The 21,513-nt window shown below is 40.6% G+C and overlaps 1 protein-coding gene across 5 annotated transcripts in view; it reads right to left on the bottom strand.

Moving 5' to 3' along the window:
- Positions 1-21,513, bottom strand: part of LOC130294411 (serine/threonine-protein kinase BRSK2-like) — a 409,324-nt gene that overhangs the window by 22,454 nt on the left and 365,357 nt on the right. For 4 of the 5 annotated variants that reach the window (XM_056544141.1, XM_056544140.1, XM_056544142.1 and 1 more), the window contains exons 10-14: positions 13,231-13,395; positions 10,599-10,696; positions 4,781-4,931; positions 3,418-3,478; positions 8-215 (exon numbers count right to left, since the gene is read on the bottom strand). In XM_056544141.1, the coding sequence (XP_056400116.1) occupies positions 8-215; positions 3,418-3,478; positions 4,781-4,931; positions 10,599-10,696; positions 13,231-13,395 (683 nt within the window). Of the gene's footprint in view, positions 1-7; positions 540-3,417; positions 3,479-4,780; positions 4,932-10,598; positions 10,697-13,230; positions 13,396-21,513 lie in introns of all 5 variants that reach the window. The other variant, XM_056544139.1, reaches the window with a different exon arrangement.

Below are 21,513 nucleotides of genomic sequence, written 5' to 3' on the forward strand. Positions count from 1 at the left end.
ATCTTACCTTGCAATTTCCGACGGTGGAATCGTGGGGAACCCAGGAAACTATTCTTGATAGAGTTGAGTCGTGTCTTCCAAGCCACCCCACCAACACCAGGACTTGAGGGAGGGGTGCCACTGGGCGTCCCAGTCGGGCTGTCCTTGGGCGTATGCACTGGGGTACCCAGCGGGGTAGGGAGGGGACTACCTCGGGGAGAAGGGTGAGGGGTCACCTGCGGCAAAGGGATAGATTTGGTGGCGGATTTAGTACCAGGGAAAAAACGAGCAGGTAGTGAGGAAGGGAAGAAAGGAGGGGATAATGGGGAGCGATGAGGTGAAGTTGAGGAGTCATGCTGTGGGGAGGAGGCAGTCATGGTAATCGGTAAGGGATTGGATTTAATGGTGTGGAGGGGCTTCTCTCCCAGGCTGGTCTTAGCAGGCAACGTTTGGGTCTTCGGGTCAGGCTGACGGTGAGCAGCTTTGGATTGCCAGATGGCACGGGGGTCCTCCCCATCAGCAGCTTCCAGCGGTGTGGGGGAGAAAGTGAATACGGGACTCTGGCAAGGGGGGACAGAAAAGTGCCCGATGGGCATTGATGTTTGATAATGAGATGAAGCAATGTGGTAGGACATGGGCTCTACTGGTGTGTGTATATAGAATATGTGTAACAGGTATGAACTTTCATCAATGCCAGTTCTCAAATAGGTGGAAAAAAGTCAAAGATGCTTTCTAAAACATTACAGTTTTCTTTTTCATGGGAAAACTATCTACTAGTAAAAAATTTTAAAGCTACATTAGACAATTATCAAGCACTAATCTAAGAATATTTACTATTCAACAATTTTTTTTAGAGGACTCTTTTAGCTTAAGGTATGTATTGAGTTAAAACAGTTTATCGCCACATACCTGCACTGCTTAATTAGATAAGCCAATGAAAGTTTTTTTTTTGTGTTTTTAAAACATGAATAGGTTTCTGGGACCCTACAAAAGAAGAAAAAACTAATCTTACCTACCCCTGGTCCCCTGCAGGTCCTGTTACAGTTCCCGTTCACCTATTTCCGCTCCCCCATCGCTCATCTATTCTGCAAGCTTCCAAGACATGAGCTGGGTGCAGGACATGTCTGCTCAGCCAATCATAGACACTGGATACTGCTGTAGCCAGTGGTTGGCTGATTGAGGAACCGGGGGTAGGTTAAAGGGGTAGTCTGGCAGTTAACCTCTTTTTAAAAACTAGTCAGGGAGGAGGTGTTATAAAAACACTATTACCTTCCTCGCCCCCGTGCTGCTAATATACCGGAGCTTTGCTCCCCCGTTGCCAGGTGCTTCTAGATTTAGGGAATGATGTCACTCCTGCTCAGCCCATCAGTGGCTGAGGCAAGACATCCACCTCACCAAATTCAGAAGCTAAACATGGCATGAACCAGAGCTCCTTGATAGGAGGGTAACAGTGGGCCCTTTTTTAATACCCCCTATCTGACCAGTTTTTTTTTTAAAGTTAATCACAAACTAACTCTTTAAGTATTGTTTTTTTTTTGTATTTTTTTTTTGTATTGCCAGAGCAGCCTATACATTTTTATAAAACACTGCAACATATATCTTTTACATACATGCCCCTTTAAAGGACATCTGCAGCCTAAATATACTTATCCCCTATCCACAGGATAGGGAATAAGTGTTTGATTGTGGAGGGTTCAAAAGCTGGAACCCTCCACGAATTCCTGCACGGGGCCCTGGCACGGGGCCGACACGCCTCCTAGATGTAGTTCTATGGGAGAAGCGGGGATGCAGTGTTCGTGCATCCCCACCTCTCTCATAGAGCTGTATGGGGAGGGGGGGGGGGTACGCAGTACAGCTTTGCAATGCCGGGACCCATTTGGGAGATCTGTGGATAGGGGGATAAGTGTATTTAGGCTGCAGATGTCCTTTAAGGATGAGCCTACTCTAGTTATTATAGGAAGCCAATGGTTTTACAATAATTTAATGGTCAGCATCTTATTAATGCTTCATGATAAGCTAATACTTGCACTGCTGGAAAGAAAAAAGGGAGACCTAACATGTTTAACCATAAGAGCTATTTTCTAATAATAGTCAGGTCACATAGAATTGACATTTTTTGAGCTTTGCAATAGTGCTGTAAAACACAATGGAGGAAGCTAAGGTGGTGAACAGACTACAATACCATAAAAAGACTATTCTTACAAAAAGGCCTTCTGTGTTTTTTAATAGATCTTCAGCTACAGAACAAGCAGTTGGCATCCCTCATCTTCTCTGATAAGCAGTAAGGCTGCATTCACATCACGTTTTGTAGTTACAGTGACTGGATCAGGCTGGGACATGTGAAATCCGTGTGCCCCCATATCCCAGCCAGACCTGGCCCGCATCTCATTCATTTGAATGAGCCGTCCAGAGTCAGACAGTGACTCCAATCGGCTCATTTTGGCCCAGTTTCTGGTTTTCTGACCAGACAGAAAACCAGATACAGGCCAAAAATGAGCTGACCGGAGTCACTACCTGGCTCCGGTCGGCTCATTCAAATGAATGAGATGCGGGCCAGGTCCGGCCCAGTTTCCACATGTCTCAGCCGGATCCGGTCACTGTAACTACAAAATGTGATGTGAATTCAGCCTAAGAGAGGTTCTAAGCCTGACTGCTGGGACCAGTTGCTGGCATCCTGTATGTTATACTGCTGTACAGGAAACAAGGTAAGTGGGCTAAGAAGATGTCTATTCATTTGATGGGCATCTTTTAGACATGGAAGCCTAGTGATATGCAGACAACACACTGTTAAGATCTACATAAACATAGTAATTGTTGGTTGCTCCATTAACAGTAAAGGTTGTGATATTTTCTTGTCAAACCTAACAAGACTTCTGTCAGGCAAAATATCAAAAATCAGATGCCCATGTATCAACCCAGACTCCTAAAAATGATTGTATATCATAAGGAAAAAGGTGGGGGATAAGTGTCACAGACACAATGACACAATTGCTTTATCCAGAGATATAATAGACAAGAAAACTCCATTAGAAGGCCCTGGCAATGCGTCTACAAGGCCCATAGACAATCAATATTAGTGGATCCTGTCAAACTTACAGTATATTTTATTATTATATATTGTATTTAAATGTATGAAATTCTACATATTAATGTTTTATATTTGAAAGCAATTTGTGGATGAGCTAAATCCAGAAACTGATACATTCAGTTTCACTATATACTTTGACAAAACCATACTTGAGTACAGCAATAATGAATGATGAAAAAGAACAGTTCTGCCCATAAGGTTGGGAGGAGGCTAGGCCTGAACTGGAGCATGATGGCTAGTGATGGTGTATGCATTGTATGGCACGAGGAAGTGATAATGTGATCTGCTGTTATGGTAGAGCAATTGTATATCTCATCTGTAACAACTGTGATTTCCTTCTTAATACTTACCCTTGGACTGCTGAGAGGACTAGATGAGAGACCAGTTGAAGCACCGCTCACAGATCTGGACCTACATGAGAAAGATCTATTACCCACTGCACATGGAACAATGAAGCTGACCCCATTCTACCCCGTTTTAAATTGTATGCTTTAGAAGGATTAGGTTTCAGCCAGATAGATATATAGGTCAAGTGGTATGATTTCAAAGGCTCTTTCCTTCTGCATCTAGTAATTTCATGTGATCTCTATTCGTTTTAAGCCATCATGATTTTCCCTACAATATAATCAGGGATTGCCGCTTGTATTTTTAGAAATAAAGTGATCATGTTTTCTGAATGTAATAAAGGAACCTGAAGTGTGAGCTGTGGATTTACTAGCACTGTTGTGGCTTTACTTTTGTTCAGCTCCCTTTTATATAATGTATTCTGAACCATCTAACATGTATTTGAAATATACAGTTCAAAGAGGAAACACAGCTAGACACTGCAGTGAACCACAAAATACACGTGTGCACTATATTGCCACTACGGGACTAAACGCGGTCAGCTTCAAAAACAGTGGAGCTCAATGTTCATATGGTATGTACAGTATTGAGCAATTCCAACAAAGGAGTACGGAAAAAGAACATGGCACTCACCACAATTGGATGTTTATTGCGGCAGAGGCCAGAAGCGTCATGTGACGCGAAACGGATGTTGCTTTGCCCACTCTCCTGCCCCCCTCTCCCGTTGCATGTTAGCTCCACTGAATGGTGTTTGTATGCCGCAATAAACATCCAGTGCAAGACTACATTGTGGTGAGTGCCATGTTCTTTTTCCCTACTCCATTGTTGGTAATGTATTAGAAATATATTTGTCCTACCTATCTATTATTCTATCTATCTATCTATCTATCTGTCTATAGTATATATTATCTCCTTAACATTAAAATTGCAACACCAAGAAGGACAAGCTATAGTTATTCAAATTGAGTATGATTTGAAGACTGGCAAGTGATCACATTTCGAGCACTTAAAAACAATCTGTGGCTTGTGGGAGGGACTTCAATAGTATAAAAGCCGATGCAAAAGCAAATTTTTTCAGCCACATGAAACCTCGGAAATTGTATGCCTCCTGTTTGTCGACATACCGGTTATCGTCACATTTCGCCTTCATGTGGGAATATCATACATGCCATGTTTCTTTTTGCTAAATCATGCCACTTTACAGCCAAGGTGCAAAAAGTGTATAAAACACTAAATAAATGTGCTGAAATGCATGTACACCATATGTTTAATGCAAATGGAGCCAGTATTCTAGTGCAGTTGTCATGGCAGTTTTTCTCCTTTGGCTCAGCAAACTTATGTAAACTTATTACCTAGGCCTGTCTTTACCTTTGACTGTGCTGTGCCATCTCAATAGCCCTTCGTGCGGGAACCGGTGAACCACCATCCGTCACACTCAAGACTTCCATAGACTTTCTTTCAGGGCGGCGCTTTCCATGGCGGTTAAGCATTGGAGAATCAACTCTCTTGCGTGGTGGATCTATTATAGAAAAAAAAAAGACCATTTTTATGGTCTTGTATACAGTAAAGCTATTTCATTACTACATATTTTCAATTCAGTGTTGAATAAGTTTATAACAGCCCTAGGGACAAGTTTGTGTTGTGGCATGTCTTATCTACTACCTCAGTCCACATAAAGTAAAATATTTAGTCCCTTTGGTATGTTCTTAAATTCTGGTGGTAAACCATTTCACCTCAGAGCATGGGGGGCACATGGGTGAATCAAATAAACACTGCATTAATGCAGAACAAATGCATTTTTATCAAACATTTCCCCTAAGTGATTTGTCTTATTTGCAGTCCCACCTGCGCATGAAACGTACATTGGTGTACGCATGTGGTTGGTCTCAGGCACTGCATATGGCTTGTTATTGTGTGCCCTTCTTTTTCTCTAGTAGGTATTTTCTTTGTTTAATGCAGCATTTAATCGTGCATCTTTGCTCCCATTCCAAGTATTTTATACTTGTATCCTGTCTAAGATAGTGGACACTGTATTATTTTTAAATTATAACTTTTTCTGTATGCTGCAAATTTATCTGCCTATCATATGTTTGTCTCTACCACCACATTTCTTTTATGAGTGAAGTCTGGTGCCTAAATCCCTTTTCATGCTTTTTATATGTTTTTAAATGTATGTACCGTAACTAATAAAAGTTGATGTTATTTTGGATCTGTTTGTTTGTGGTTGGTGCCTTTGTTTTGGGGTTGGTTGGTTGGATACATATGATATCGCCGCAAGTCCTTGGTGAAGACTCCGGTAGGTTTCATACAGCCAGGGGGCCCAGGCACCCCCTGGCGGTACAGAATCATCAGCACAGGCCTGCATGCATGCAACCAATGATGTTTCTAGTTGAATTTTACAATTACATACAAGGATGTATTAAGAAAGCTGAAACTCGCTGTAATGCACTTCACTATAATCGCCACTCTGCAAACCATATCTAAATGACAGATCAAAATAGACACTCATCATATCACCAAAAGTATGCAAACACCCTCCTAAACATTGGGTGTGATTTATCAAAACCTGTGTAGAGGAAGAGTTAGGCAGTTGCCCATAACAACCAATCAGATTGCTGCTTTCATTTGTTAAAAAAAAAAAAACAAAACAAAAAAAAAAGCATCTAAAAAAGAAAGAAGCAATCTGATTGGTTGCTATGGGCAATCTGGGTTTTCTATAAACCTAGCCAAATACAGGTGTTTCAGTGACACCCATTGCAAAGAGGTGCCTAAAAATAAAAGGAACCTTTCATCACTTTCATGGTGCCTGATCTTTAAGTCATCAGGGCAGCCCTTGGTAGCTTCTTCTATCAGCACTGGCTAATAATAAAGAGGCTATGAACGTTTTAATACATTTTCACTATTGTGCCAGTGATGCCAAGTTATGTCTTAAAGGGGTACTCCGGTGAAAACCTTTTTTCTTTTAAATCAACTGGTGGCAGAAAGTTAAACATATTTGTAAATTACTTCTATTGAAAAATCTTAATCATTCCAGTACTTGTTAGCTGCTGAATGCTACAGAGGAAATTCCTTTCTTTTTGGAACACTGATGACATCACGAGCACAGTGCTCTCTGCTGACATCTCTGTCCATTTTAGCAACCGTGCATAGCAGATGTATGCTAAGTGCAGCATGGTGGCTCAGTGGTTAGCACTGCTGCCTTGCAGTGCTGGGGACTTGGGTTCAAATCCCACTAAGGACAACAATAAATAAAGCATTATTATTATTATAATAACGTCAGCAGAGAGAACTGTGCTCGTGATGTCATCAGAGAGCATTCCAAAAAGTAAATAATTTCCTCTGTAGTATTCAGCAGCTAATAAGTACAGGAAGGATTAAGATTTTTTAATAGAAGAAATTTACAAATATTTCTGCCACCAGTTGATTTAAAAGAAAAAAGGTTTTCACCGGAGTACCCCTTTAAATGCTTTACATGCCTAACATGTGTGGAGTGGATCGACCCCTTTTTAGGGAATTTATGGTCCCCCCAGGTTCAGCATTCCTCCAGTGTCTGGATGACTGTTGTCTCAAGCCTTTTCCAGGATCCTGTTTGATCACAGGGGCGACAGCACATACAGCTGGGCCGCACACGTCATCAGGGTGCTGGCTTGTCAGAGAAGACAAAACGAAGCCAAGCCCCCTATAAGCAGCTGTTGTTTCAAGCCAAACAGGATCCGGAGAAAAGCTTGAGACAACAGTCATCCACAGACCAGAGGAATGCTGAACTTGGGGGGGGACCATGAAATCACAAAAAAGGGGTTGATACACCCCACATATGTAAGGCCGGTAAAGCACTTAGCACATAACTTGGCATCACAGGCATAATAGGGAAAAGCTAATAAAACCTGGATAACCCCTTTAATAGAAATCTCCCTATACTGGAACAAAGAGAGATCTATCAATCAAGACTTGGGGGGAGCTGACAGGTTCACTTCAGGCACACAGCTATGAAATGTCCTTAGACATATACTGGTAATATCACGGGCAATACTGAATAGGTCAGTGACTTATTTTTTTTATCTTTTATTTCTCAAAAATACATAATATTGCAAACTTCATATATTAGTCAGTATTTCTGACTAATATATGAAATCAACAAAAATGCAGAGAAGGTCTCTCCATAATATACAACATTGCACAATGAAATGTATTCATAGCCTTGTAAAATAACAGTTTATTGTTCTATTTCTCAGGTCTGGCTGTGCTTCTTAGGCTGGGTTCACACTGTAGAATTTCTGGGCAGAATTTCTGCCGGAGATCGAGCCGGCGGTGCTAGGACCGAGCAGACTGCATTGCTGCCCCCATCGACTGCAATGCATTTCTGGGTGGATCTTTTTGGGAGATCTGCTCAGAAATGCATTGCCATCTATGGGGACGGCAATGTAGTCCGCGTGGTCCTAGTGCCGCCGGCTTGATCTCCGGCAGAAATTCTGCCCAGAAATTCCACAGTGGGAAGCTAGCCTTAGGGTCATCTTGCCTAACTTCTAGGTGTTGTGTGAGTAACCAACATGGAGGGCAATTTTAGACTTATTGATACTGGTGCAATATCATTCAACATTATGAGTTTTAATACTGGCCCGGTTCAATTTGATGGAATAGTATTTCCGTTTACAAATAATTGCCTTTTTATTCATTAATGATCAGTATTGTGGTGCGGAGACACACAATACTGCCAATGGTCATTATTAGCTGCTGGCGGAGTTGTGCTCATGCATTGTTCTTAATAGCACATTTTATGTTGGAACTGTCCAGTTCCTAAAATGGACAGCAGAGGTCAGCAGAGAGCACTGTGGTTGTGACAGAAGTGAAATACAAAAAGAATAGCATTTCCTCTGTAGTATACAGCCCCTAAAAAGTACTGGAAGGATTAAGATTTTTTAATAGAAGTAATTTACAAATCTGTTTAACTTTCTGGCACCAGTTGATTAAAAAAAAAGTTTTCGACTAAAGTACCCCTTTAAGGACCTATCTTTTTGTGCACCTTATCTTGTGTTTTTTCTCTATTGCCATACTTGTCTCTCTCTCTCTCTCTCTCTATTTTTATTTTTTATTTTTTTATTAGTCCCCTGATGATACCATCGCTATAGAGGCTAAATATAGGATAGTGTGGGGGCATTTAGAACCCCAAGCCCCTTCCATCTTTTATGCCTGTATCCCACACCTGTTACTAAAATCAGGGTATTATATAATACTACCATCCAGTAATATTTATATTGTTTATGGTTGTGGGCTTTTTTTCATACCTGCATGTTTATAGTCCTGTTAACTCTGAAACGCTTTTAAAATTACGTATTAAAAGTTACATTATCTTCATTGCTTTTCCTCATCTGGGATTGTGTATATGAACAGGCGGAAGAATAATTTCTGAGAGGAACCCCCAATCCCCACGACCAGGAAGAAAAACAAAAAAAACAAAAAACTAATATGTCTCCAACCCAATACTTCAGTCATTTAAAGGAAATCTGTCATCAGTATCACCCGCACTAACCTTTCATACAGGTGCTTGTAGTGTGGGTGATACTGATCAAAATGATAGCTACCCCATCTTGATCCGTCGCTCCGTTACGTTAATTATTCTTTTTCTGTATCTGCAAATTAGTTGCATGGGGCACGAGCAGAGCTACGAAGAGCTACGAACCCTGCTCCGGGCATTGTGATGCCATCTTCGCCGGGTGGGTGCTCCGCCCCATTCATCAATCTTCATTACCCCCTCCCTGCTCACTTGGTGTACTTCACTGTTGGTGCATGGGTACACCCGGAAGCGGCGTACGGCTGAGCTTCATTCCAGCGTCCTTGGGTGCCTGAACACTGCTTCCGGGTGTACCCAGGGAACAGCGCATGCGCTGAACAGTGGCGCACACCGAGCGAGCAGGGAGGGGGATTATAAGGATGGAGGAGCCGGGCGGAGCACCCACCCGGCAAAGACGACATCACAGTGCCCTGAGCAGGATTCGTAGCTCCACCCGTGCCTCAAGCAACTAATTTGCATATACACAAAAAGAAGAATTACAACAGAATGGAGCGACGGATCAAGATGCGGTAAGTATCATTTGGATCAGTATTACCTGCACTACAAGCCTGTATGACAGGTTAGTGTGGATGATACTGATGACAGATTTCCTTTAAAGGGGTACTTCGATGGAAAACTATTTTTTTCATAGCAATTTGCTCCAGAAAGTTAAACAGATTTGTAAATCACTTAAAATATCTTAATCCTTTCAGTACTTATTGGCTGCTGTATACTACTGAGGAAGTTGAGTTGTTCCTTTCTGTCTGGCCACAGTGCTCTCTGCTGACACCTTTGTCCATGTCAGGAACTGTCCAGAGTAGGAGCAGATCCCCATAGCAAACCTCTCCTGTTCCAGACAGTTCCTGACATGGATAGAGTTGGCAGCAAAGAGCACTGTGGTCGGATAGAAAAGAACAACTCAACTTCCTCTGGAGCATACAGCAGCCTATAAGTACTGGAAGGATTAAGATTAATTTACAAATCGATGTTACTTTCTGGTGCCAGTTGATTTGAAAAAGTACCCCTTTAAAGAATCCTTTTTATGCTCTGTCTATGCTCTGCATGGAAATCCTTTTTTTTCACTATGGGGGAGATTTATCAAAACCAGTGAAAAGGAAAAGTTGCCCAATTGTCCATAGCAACCAATCAGATTGATTCTTTCATTTTACAGAGGCCTTGTTAAAAATGAAAGAAGTGATCTGATTGGTTGCTATGGGCAACTGGGAAACTTTTCCTCTGGACAGGGTTTGATAAATCTCCCCCTATATGTTTTATACTATTAGGCCCAGATTTATCAAACTGTGTGAGAGAAAATATAGAGAGATTTTCCCACAGCGACCAATCACAGCTCAGCTAATGAGCTCCGGTAAAGTGAAAGCTGAGCTGTGATTGGTTGATGTGGAAAAATGTCTAAATTTTTGGGCTCACAGAGTTTGATAAATCTGGGCCTTAGTGTCTACTATTTTGTGTCTACTATTTCAGTTTTAATTTTAATCTGTTAATATTAACACATCAATTATGTTACAATATTACGGTTTATTAATATTCAAGTATTTATCAGTGTCATATTTTACAATATATACTGAGGATAATGCTTGTGTTTTATCAGTGACCATTTATGTGACCTTGCTTCCATACCTATATCATTCCGAGGTGGGAGGTCCTCATCCTCACAACTTGGATATCTTTCCTTACGATCCAGGAGAAGGTAATAAATCATTTTCTCTTGGTTTTCACTGAAAAAAAATATGTTCTTATACATTTGTAGATGGACAGCAGATCAATTTGAATGAACAAGTCTTGTAGATGGAAGCATGTTTCAGACGGATGTGCTCCTTTTAGAAGTTTGTACAAAAGGACAATAAAATGATTAATATATAAAGAAGCCTCCGGCAGCATCCAGGTGCCCACAAGGTAACACTAATTCAAAAGATACAGAATAAATTCATATCACTGTACATTTTCTTTAGGTTGCAGATACATCATAAGTTGTTACCAGGGCTCAAATCCTGCAGGAACTCATGGGAACGGAGTTCCTGCACTTTTTCCACTGCAGGAACCCTGTTCCCATTATCAAGAGTCCTGCAAGACCAGTCCTTGAGTGGAAATGTTGGGTGAGTTCCCACACTTTTTCTTCCAGGACTTGACCCCTGGTTGTTACCCTGAAACATAAGCATAAGTTATCTAGGTAACAGCAAATACTGTAGTTAACTCATCTAGATCAAGGCTCTGAAACATTTTGTACTAGAACTTTACCAGATGAAATATAGAGATGCCCTTGCCTTGACACCTGTCCAAAAGGTCTATGCCAAAATAGAAAATATTTTTCAGTGTATTTTTATTTTTCTCTTGAACGTTATATATCTTTAACCCCTTAAGGACTCAGCGTTTTTCAGTTTTTGCATTTTCGTTTTTTCCTCCATTTTCCTCCTTTTAAAAATCCTAACCCTTTAAATTTTCCACCTCAAAATCCATATGATGCCTTATTTTTTACGCTATCAATTTTACTTTGCAGGGTTCCTGCAGTGGAAAAAGTCATTTTACCCAAAAATATATGGCGAAATTGAAAAAAAAGTCATTGGCCCTCAATTATTATTCTAAACCCGACTTGTTTTGTCAAGTTTTTTTGGCGCATCTTTGTCTGCGACATGTCGCAGACATCGTGCGCCAGTCTGCGACACGATGCAACATTTTTTCCGACGGACCCGATGTGGATTCTCCCAAACCCGAAAAAGGGGCATAACCCGACATTTCTGAGCTTTCCCACGTATTTATAAAGGTTTCCAACCCGAATTTGTTGAATTGTTGTGGATTTTTTCCCGACAACTCAGAGGAGTTGGAAACCAAAATCAACAAAACCCACGTGCGACAAACAGGATGCGACATAATAATAAATACCAGGGGAAAAAAGCAGTTGGGTAAGAAAGCAAGATAGACTTACAACCCGATTTTCTAAGTAAATGAGGGCCATTGTGTGACAAAATAGAAGAAAAAATTCAATTTTGTAAATTTTGGGGGCTTCCGTTTCTACGAAGTGCATTTTTCGGTAAAAATGACACCTTATCTTTATTCTGTAGGTCCATACGGTTAAAATGATACCCTACTTATATAGGTTTGATTTTGTTGTACTTCTGTAAAAAATCATAACTACATGCAGGAAAATGTATACGTTTAAAAATGTCCTCTTCTGACCCCTATAACTTTTTTATTTTTCCACGTATGGGTCGGTTTGAGGGCTCAATTTTTGCATTGGGATCTGAAGTTTTTATTAGTCCCATTTTTGTTTTGATCGGACTTTTTGATCACTTTTTATTCATTTTTTTAATGGTATAAAAAGTGACCGAAAATACGCTATTTTCTAGTTTGGTCATTTACGCATGTGGCGATATCAAAAAATTTTATTTTTATTTAAACTGTTTTTTTTTTTTTTGGGAAAAGGGGGGTGATTCAAACTTTTATTAGGGAAAGGGTTAAATCACATTTAATAACACTTTTTTTTTGCAGTGTTATAGCTCCCATAGGGGGCAATAACACTGCACACACTGATCTTTTACACTGATCACTGGCATGTATTAAGATGCCATTGATCAGTGTTTTCGGCACTTGACTGCTCTTGCCTGAATCTCAGGCACGGAGCAGTCATTCCCCGATCAGACACCGAGGAGGCAGGTAGGGATCCTCCCGGCATCTTGTAAGCTGTTCGGGATTACCGAACAGCCCGACTGAGCAGCCGAGTTACTTTCACTTTCAATTCAGACGCGGCGGTCAACTTTGATTGCCACGTTTGAAGGGTTAATACAGGGCATCACCGCGATCGGTGATGTTCCGTATTAGCCATGGTCCCGGCCATTGATGGCCGCCGGGACCGACCCGATATGACGCGGGGTCACCGCTTGACCCCGGGTTATATCGCGGGAGCCAGCGCAGGGCGTAAATATAAATTCTGCGTCGTTAAGGGGTTAAAATAAGCTAAAAAAATATTATTTATGTTGCTAATCAGAAACTGTTTCAACTATACAATTTATAATCCCCATGATCACTGTAAAGGACCACCTCAAAACTTATCTAGATTTGGTGTTTGGGGACTGATTCAGTGGTTTTCTTTGATCTATAACCTATAAGGAGATGAGACATGTAACCCTAATATTGTTTCCCCTATGCTAATGTTGCTGTGTCTATGAAGGAAAGCACCATGCACAGATTCATACCACCACCTATGAAGTGAATGACATTGTAATCTAATTCATCAAAGATCACCATGAATACTTACTCTTCATTCTGTAGTTCTTGTTTCAGTTTGGTTTTATCCCTGAAGCAACCCAAGGAATGCATACTATCCAGCACATCTGGGTCGAACTCACTTACTGAGTGAATTCTCCTTATGGACACTTTTCGGGGAGTGGGCTGCTCAGGCTCTGGTTCATTCTTGCCACCTCTGTAGAAAGAATCAATAAATATGTCTAAATTAAGTATACTAGTCTGATAAAAGGAATTTTCAGCCCAAAAATATTGATGGCCCATCCAGAGTATCTCAGTGCATCTCCCATTCGTTACAAACAATGTGAATGTCGATAGGAGCAGTATAGGACACTGCTCCCAATAGGAGCAGTAAGTGGACACATTTACACATTCATGTCACTGACACATGAATTATTAATAATCCCCTTAGTCAGACTGGACCCACAACAGTGCAAGAGGATTCTCTAGTAGGCACAGGCACTTAATAATGGAGCTTTAATATAATAAGGCCGCATAGATCCAGCAGAAGATCCTATTCGGAGCTTACTTTGGAACAAAATACTTGCCATTAGGCTATTTCTTATAAGGTGATTCACAAGTCATCTTTTAGGTTTTATGATGATTTATCCTGCACGTGCAAACAAATTTAGATATTTATGATTTCAGCGACTCAACTCCACCTCCTTGACACCTGGCTGGGAAATCAAACTGGGATTTTATACGTTTGGCAACCACCATCAGCTCCAGGAAAGGTACAGTTCGCTTTTATACCCTTATAGCTATCTAATGATGTCTACAACTTTTAAAAGCAAATACAGCTGACAGATTTCCTTTAAAGGAAATCTGTCACCAGTGTCACCTGCACTAACATGTTGGTACCGTCAGGTAGTGCAAATGACACTGATGACAATGGTACTTTGTTCTATTCCGTGTAGGGGATCTCCGGTAATCCTGTCCCAGCAGAGAGCAGCAGCAATGACATCACTAAGCTTTGCCCATGCCCCAAGCTGCTGCTGCTCTCTGTTGGGTCCTGCTACTAGAGAACAGCAGAAGTGACGTCACTAAGCTCTGCCCGTGCCCCAAGCCGGGCCTGGAGCTGAAGATAACGGACAAGATTACCAGAGATCCCCTGCACAGATCGGGACAAGGTAAGTACCGTAGTCATCTGTGTAACCTGCACTACCTGTTGGTACCGACAGGTTAGCACAGGTGACACTGGTGACAGATTTTCTTTGAAACCTTCTAACAGACCAGAGAAGAAGATTGCAGATAATACTTATCAGCTCTATGCATATGCATTGCACTGAACTGTGTTAGCAATCTGATGATTGCCAAAAATAGTCCTCTATAGGGACATAAAAAACATGTGAAAAAGCCACTCCCCAATATAAATTAAATCACCAATAGTCTTAAATCCTTAAGGATTCTGAATCCTTAAGGGGTGCAGTTTTTAAAACAGTGTGATTTAAGGGAGTATCTAATATACTGGCCTCTCAATTCCACTTCAGAACTGAACTGGTCCCTGAAAATCTGGAAAATTGCTGCTAAACTTATAAACCCTCTAACATCCTAAAAAAGTTAAAGAATGTTTATCAAATGATGGGAACATAAAGTAGACATATTGTAAATGTGAATTAATCATTAGTTAGGTGCGGCATGATATTAATGACTATTTATCGTACAAGCAGAAAATGTAAAATCTAGAAAATTGCTCATCTTTCATTTTTTTCGCAAAATTTGGGATTTTTTACAAAAAATGCTACATATATCAATCAAAATTTACCACTAATGTAAAGTACAATATGTCACGAATAAACTATCTCAGAATCACTTTCATAAGTAAAAGTGTCCCATGACGTCACACCCGCCCCCTCAATTCAACAAGTCAATACCTTTTCTATTATTGTAATAGAATTTCAAAACTTTTACTTCTCTAAACAAAACATTTGCAAAATTCCCAGGCGGTCAAGTGCAAAAACGTTGTCTAGAGTGTAGAATACATGTCTAACACGTCTGCGTACCTGAAAGTGTCACAGGTGGCATTATACTCATAGTATAAATATATTTCTACACCTCATTCCATGCTATAACAGATTATGATTCTGCACCATGTTCCTAAACCCTTGTGTTCCTTGGATACTGGCCAGAGGTTACTCGGAAGACACCAACAAGAACTGTCACTTTTACTATAGTGGTATTTTATGTAAGCTTGTCCAAAGATGTTTAGTATAGAAGCAGTCAAAACAGTCAATAAATGTTACCAGAACAAAACCTAGCAGTGGCTGAGATTTATAAAATATGTAGGTTTAATTTATTTATCAATGATATAGAGGATGGCATTAACAGCTCTGTTTCTATCTTTGCAGATGACACCAAGCTTTGTAGCACGGTACAGTCTATAGAGGATGTGCATAAGTTACAAGATGACTTGGATAGACTAAGTGTCTGGGCATCCACTTGGCAAATGAGGTTCAATGTGGATAAATGTAAAGTTATGCATCTGGGTACTAATAACCTGCATGCATCGTATGTCTTAGGGGGGATTAAACTGTCAGAGTCACTGGTAGAGAAGGATCTGGGTGTACTTGTAGATCACAGACTACAGAATAGCATGCAATGTCAGGCTGCTGCTTCCAAAGCCGGCAGGATATTGTCATGTATCAAAAGAGGCATGGACTCAAGGGACAGGGACATAATACTCCCCCTTTATAAAGCATTGGTACGGCCTCACCTGGAATATGCTGTTCAGTTTTGGGCACCTGTCCATAAAAGGGACACTGTGGAGCTGGAAAGGGTGCAGAGACGCGCGACTAAACTAATATGGGGCATGGATCATCTTCGCTATGAGGAGCGATTAAAGGAGTTACAATTGTTTAGTCTTGAGAAGAGACGTTTAAGGGGGGATATGATAAACGTATATAAGTATATTAATGGCCCATACAAAAAATATGGAGAAAAACTGTTCCAGGTTAAACCCCCCCAAAGGACGAGGGGGCACTCCCTCCGTCTGGAGAAGAAAAAGTTTAGTCTCAAGGGGCGACATGCCTTCTTTACCGTGAGGACTGTGAATTTATGGAACGGTCTACCTCAGGAACTGGTCACAGCAGGAACAATTAACAGCTTTAAAACAGGATTAGATACATTCATGGAACAAAATAACATTAATGCTTATGAAGAAATATAAAATCCCATCCCTTCCCCAATATCGCGCCACACCCCTACTCCTTAATTCCCTGGTTGAACTTGATGGACATATGTCTTTTTTCTACCGTACTAACTATGTAACTATGTAACTAGGTAGAGGTAACCCAGAGGCTCTCACATGGATAAAAGATTGTGAATAACTGACCTGAAAATATCAGATACATAGCCAAAATAAAAATTACCTAATATGTACAAGATACAAAAGACAATCTGCTAAAAACAAAAGCAAATCAACACACATACTCCAAAAAGAATAAAGTATAAATAGAAAAAAGTTTTAAAAAGGTTTTCTGTACTGATATCAGAAACCAAAAATGTACACATGACAAAGAATATTTTTTATATTAGATGGAGAGATGAGTGATTTGTTTTTTCTACTTCACTGATTCAACCCATTCTTGTAGTTGAAGAGTTTCCAGTCTATACAATACAACAAAAGACTTAAAGGGGTACTCCGCCCCTATACATCTTATACCCTATCCAAAGAATAGGGGATGAGATATCTGATCATGGGGGGTCCGGCCGCTGGGACCTCCCGCTTTCTTCGGGCCGACACTGTGGCGTTTGAAACATGGAAGGGTCCGAAAAAAAAGGTGTGGCCTCTGTGCCAAGGGACATAGCCTATATGGCCCAAAAATTGTGGCAACATTTTGGCACATGATTCTGGTTTGGAGTATGTCAACAAAAAGTTGGTATAAACCTAACACTAGACAATCTATAGATTTATCAGATTTATCGGTTAGTTTGAGACTTTGATAAATCGGGCACATGTGAAGTTTGCACTGGGACTAGAATAAGACAGTTTTAGCAAATCTTATTATATGCTGCTGAAGAAAGGACCTAAAGGGGTCCTGAAACGTTTCCAGCCGTAACTCTGATATTACCACCTCCACAAACTGCATTTTGGCACCTTTACTATCCCGCTGACATACCCTGAATCAAGAAACCACTTTTTCTGTCTATCTCGAAGCGTGCGTTCCAATACCATGAGGACGCCACCACTGGAGAGTACCACTCACCATACAGCACTGTTCTGTTCTTGCTACAGCCTGACTTAATACCTCTGCGCTGCAAACACAGGAGAGACCGCCGTGTCTCCCAGCAGCGATTACCTGCTTCTACCATGCGCTACACTAACTTTCTGCACTAACAGAGGAGACCGCTGTGTCCCCTAGCAGCACTTGCCACACCAACAGAGGAGACCGCCGTGTCTCCATGCAATGATTGTTCTATACAATAAGGAGCGCAATTCTAGGATCAATACCAGCTACTAAGGTGAGTGACATTTACTCCGCTACCTCTGCTTAGCAGATATCATCCACACGTCCGGACGGGTGAGTGGTGCTCTGCACCAAACTTAAACTGTGACTGCTTGAACTGTGAGATATTACCAGTGACTATTACCAGTTTAACATCGGAGGTTATATTGGATATATATATTGGTGTCAGCAGCTACGTTACCTATAAGTGACTTATCAATACCATTATACCCAAAGCTGCTTTGTTCATAGTTTTTATTAGTTTTTATCAAGTTTCATAGGTGGTTTGATTTCAGTGTATAAACTAATACCTTGACTATAGAGGTTCAAAAGGGCCCTGTGGACCGCGAGTCATATTATACTATTACTAATATGTGCACAATTATTTTATTGTTAATTTCAGTTTGCTAATACAATAAATTGCTTTTATACTTACTATACTGATCCAGTATCCTTGACTTTGAGCTTCAAAACCATTTTTTTTTCTAATTTTGACTTCTTTGGTCACCGTGGGTAAAGGTGACAGTTTGGTTGATTCGGTCTTGATTGGCAATTGGCAGTACACGAGCCTCATCATTACTTTTATATTTAACTAGTTACTGACATGGACAGAGGTGACAGCAAGGAATATTGTCTCTTAATGGAAAGAACAACATGGAAGACAGCATACCTTCAGGGCATACAGCAGCTGATTAGTACTGGAAGAACTGAGATTTTTTTTAAATATATATATATATATATATATAAGAGTAGTTCACAAACCTGTATTTGTTGATTCTAAAAAAAATTTTTTCCCCGAAGTACCCCTTTATGTGTTGCAGTTAAGTTTAAGGTATCTATACGCATGTAATATCTGCAGGCTGATTGTTCATTGGTTGACATCTATCTTTCCCGATCCCTCCATACACATAAACCTTGGGCTCAAATGAGTGCATGTGTTCTGAATGGAGAGAGAAGAGGCAAACTGATGCCAGACACCTTTAGCAGTGGGTTCTCTTCCGGAGAACAAAACTTTACATGCTCAATACTTTCCATCTAAATTTTTTAATAATCCTGAAATTTTGCTTTTACCATTCTGGCCACTAGGCCTAAAACTAAGCTAAGACTTCCTGTTCTGTACAGGTAATTTCGTAGCGCAGACAGGATTACAGTGAATGGTGACACCTGTATATAGGTAATACTGGATCCACCACCATTCACAGCAGATATCAGCCTCATCCTTAGAAAGACCTCTGAAAATGTCACAGACAATGTCACAGACAATGCGCAGTAGCGTCTGCAATTCATCTAAATAACACATATCACTAAATGATGTTTAGGCATCTTAGGCAAGATAGTAGCCACCATAATAATGCAGAAAATGAAATAAAACATTTTCAACCAGAAAGTAGAAACAGATTAAAAGAAATAACTTCTTTCAGTATCTGTCTAGAATCAGGAAAATAAATCTAGGTGATACATTGCCTTTAATAAATGTTGAAAAGCTATTTTCCACCATTTTTGAAGATATCTTTGAGATAAACTGAGGACAGATGTTTTACTGACCATATGTCATCTTTGTTTAGGCACCCTCTTTAAAGATGATTTGCCAAAATGGGGTTGTTGGTCTTTAGAGCTTAAAGGGGTTCTCCGCTGCCCTGCCATCCGGAGCTCCGCTCGCAGCATCCGGAAGTTCATTACTCCGAACGCTGTGTACGGGCTTCCGTGTTCGAGGCCGCCCCCTCCTAACGTCACGAGGCCGCCCCCTCGGGCGTGACAGCGGTCCCATAGACTTTCGTTGAGGGGGCGAGCGTGACATCACGAATGACGCCATGAGGGGGCGGCCTCGAACACGGAAGCCCGTACACAGCGTTCGGAGTAATAAACTTCCGGACGCTGCGAGCGGAGCTCCGGATGGCAGGGCAACGGAGAACCCCTTTAAAGGGGTCCTCCACTGGAAAACAATTTTATTTTTTTTACATTGACTGGTGCCAGAAAGTTAAAAAGATTTGCAAATTACTTCTATGAAAAAAATATTAATCCTTCCAGTACTTATATGCTGCTGTTATGATCCACAGGAAGTTCTTTTCTTTTTGAATTACCTTTCTACCTGACCACGGTGCTCTCTGCTGACACCTCTGCCCATTTTTGGAACTGTCCAGAGCAGGATAGGTTTTCTCTGTCAGCAGGGAGCACCATGGTCAGGCAGAAAGGAAATTCAAAAAGAAAAGAACTTCCTGTGGATCATACAGCAGCTGATAAGTACTGGAAGGATTACGATTTTTTTAATAGAAGTAATTTACAAATCTTTTTAACTTTCTGGCACCAGTCAATGTAAAAAAAATGTTTTCCATTGGAGTACACCTTTAACCTCTTAAGGACCAAGGACGTACCGGTACGTCCTGAGTCCTTTCCCTTTCTATAACGCGGGGCCTCGACGTGGTCGGGGCCCAAGGCTAATAGCGTGCGACATTGATTGTGGTGCTGCGCACTATTAACCCTTTAGACGCGGCATTCAAAGTTGAATGCCGCGTCTAAAGTGAAAGTAAATCACTGCAGGTTAGCTCAGGGGGCTGTTTGGGATGTCCGCTGCGAAATTGCGGCATCCCGTACAGCTCTGGGACACGATGAGGGTCTCCTACCTTGCCTCCTGGTGTCCGATCGCCGAAGGACTGCTCAGTGCCTGAGATCCAGGCATGAGTGTCAAGCGGCAGAATCATTGATCACTGGTTTCCTATGAGAAACCAGTGATCAATGTAAAAGATCAGTGTGTGCAGTGTGATAGGTCCCTATGGGAGCAATAACACTGCAAAAAAAAAAGTGAAAAAAAAGTGAATAGATCATTTAACCCTAATAAAAGTTTTAATCACCCACATTTAAAAAAAAAAAAAAAAACTGTGTAAATAAAAATAAAATAAACATATGTGTTATCGCTGCGTGTGGAAATGTCCGTACTATAAAAATATATCATTAATTAAACCGCACGGTCAATGGCGTACGCGCACAAAAATTCCAAAGTCCAAAATAGTGTATTTTTGGTCACTTTTTATATCATGAAAAAATGAATAAAAAGCGATCAACAAGTCCGATCAATACAAAAATGGTACCGCTAAAAACTTCAGATCACGGGGCAAAAAATGAGCCCTCATACCGACCCATATGCAGAAAAATAAAAAAAAGTTATAGGGGTCAGAATATGACAATTTAAAACGTTTACATTTTCCTGCATGTAGTTAGGATTTTTTCAGAAGTACGACAAAATCAAACCTATATAAGTAGGGTATCATTTTAATTGTATGGACCTACAGAATAAAGAAAATGTGTCATTTTTACCGAAAAATGTACTACGTAGAAACAGAAGCCCCCAAAAGTTACAAAATGGCGTTTTTTGTTTCAATTTTGTCTCACAGTGATTTTTTTTTCTGTTTCGCCATAGATTTTTGGGAAAAATGACTGATGTCATTACAAAGTAGAATTGGTGGTGCAAAAAATAAGCCATCATATGGATTTTTAGGTGCAAAATTGAAAGGTAGGGAGGAAAAAATTTAAGGGAAAAAACCCTGGTCCTTAAGGGATTAAAAGGTGTATTCCGGTGGCAAACATTTTTTTTTTTTTATCAACTGGTGCCAGAAATTTTAACAGATTTGTAAATTGCTTCTATTAAAAAAATCTTAATCCTTACAGTACTTAACAGCTGCTGTATACTACAGAGGAAATTCTTTTCTTTTTGGATTTCTTTTCTGTCTGACCACAGTGCTCTCTGCTCAGACCTCTGTCCATGTCAGGAACTGTCCAGAGCAGGAGAAAATCCCCATAGCATACATATGCTACTCTGGACAGTTCCTAAAATGGACAGAGGTGTCAGCACTTTG

Source organism: Hyla sarda, chromosome 10 (assembly GCF_029499605.1).
Source record: "Hyla sarda isolate aHylSar1 chromosome 10, aHylSar1.hap1, whole genome shotgun sequence".
NCBI classification, from domain to species: domain Eukaryota; kingdom Metazoa; phylum Chordata; class Amphibia; order Anura; family Hylidae; genus Hyla; species Hyla sarda.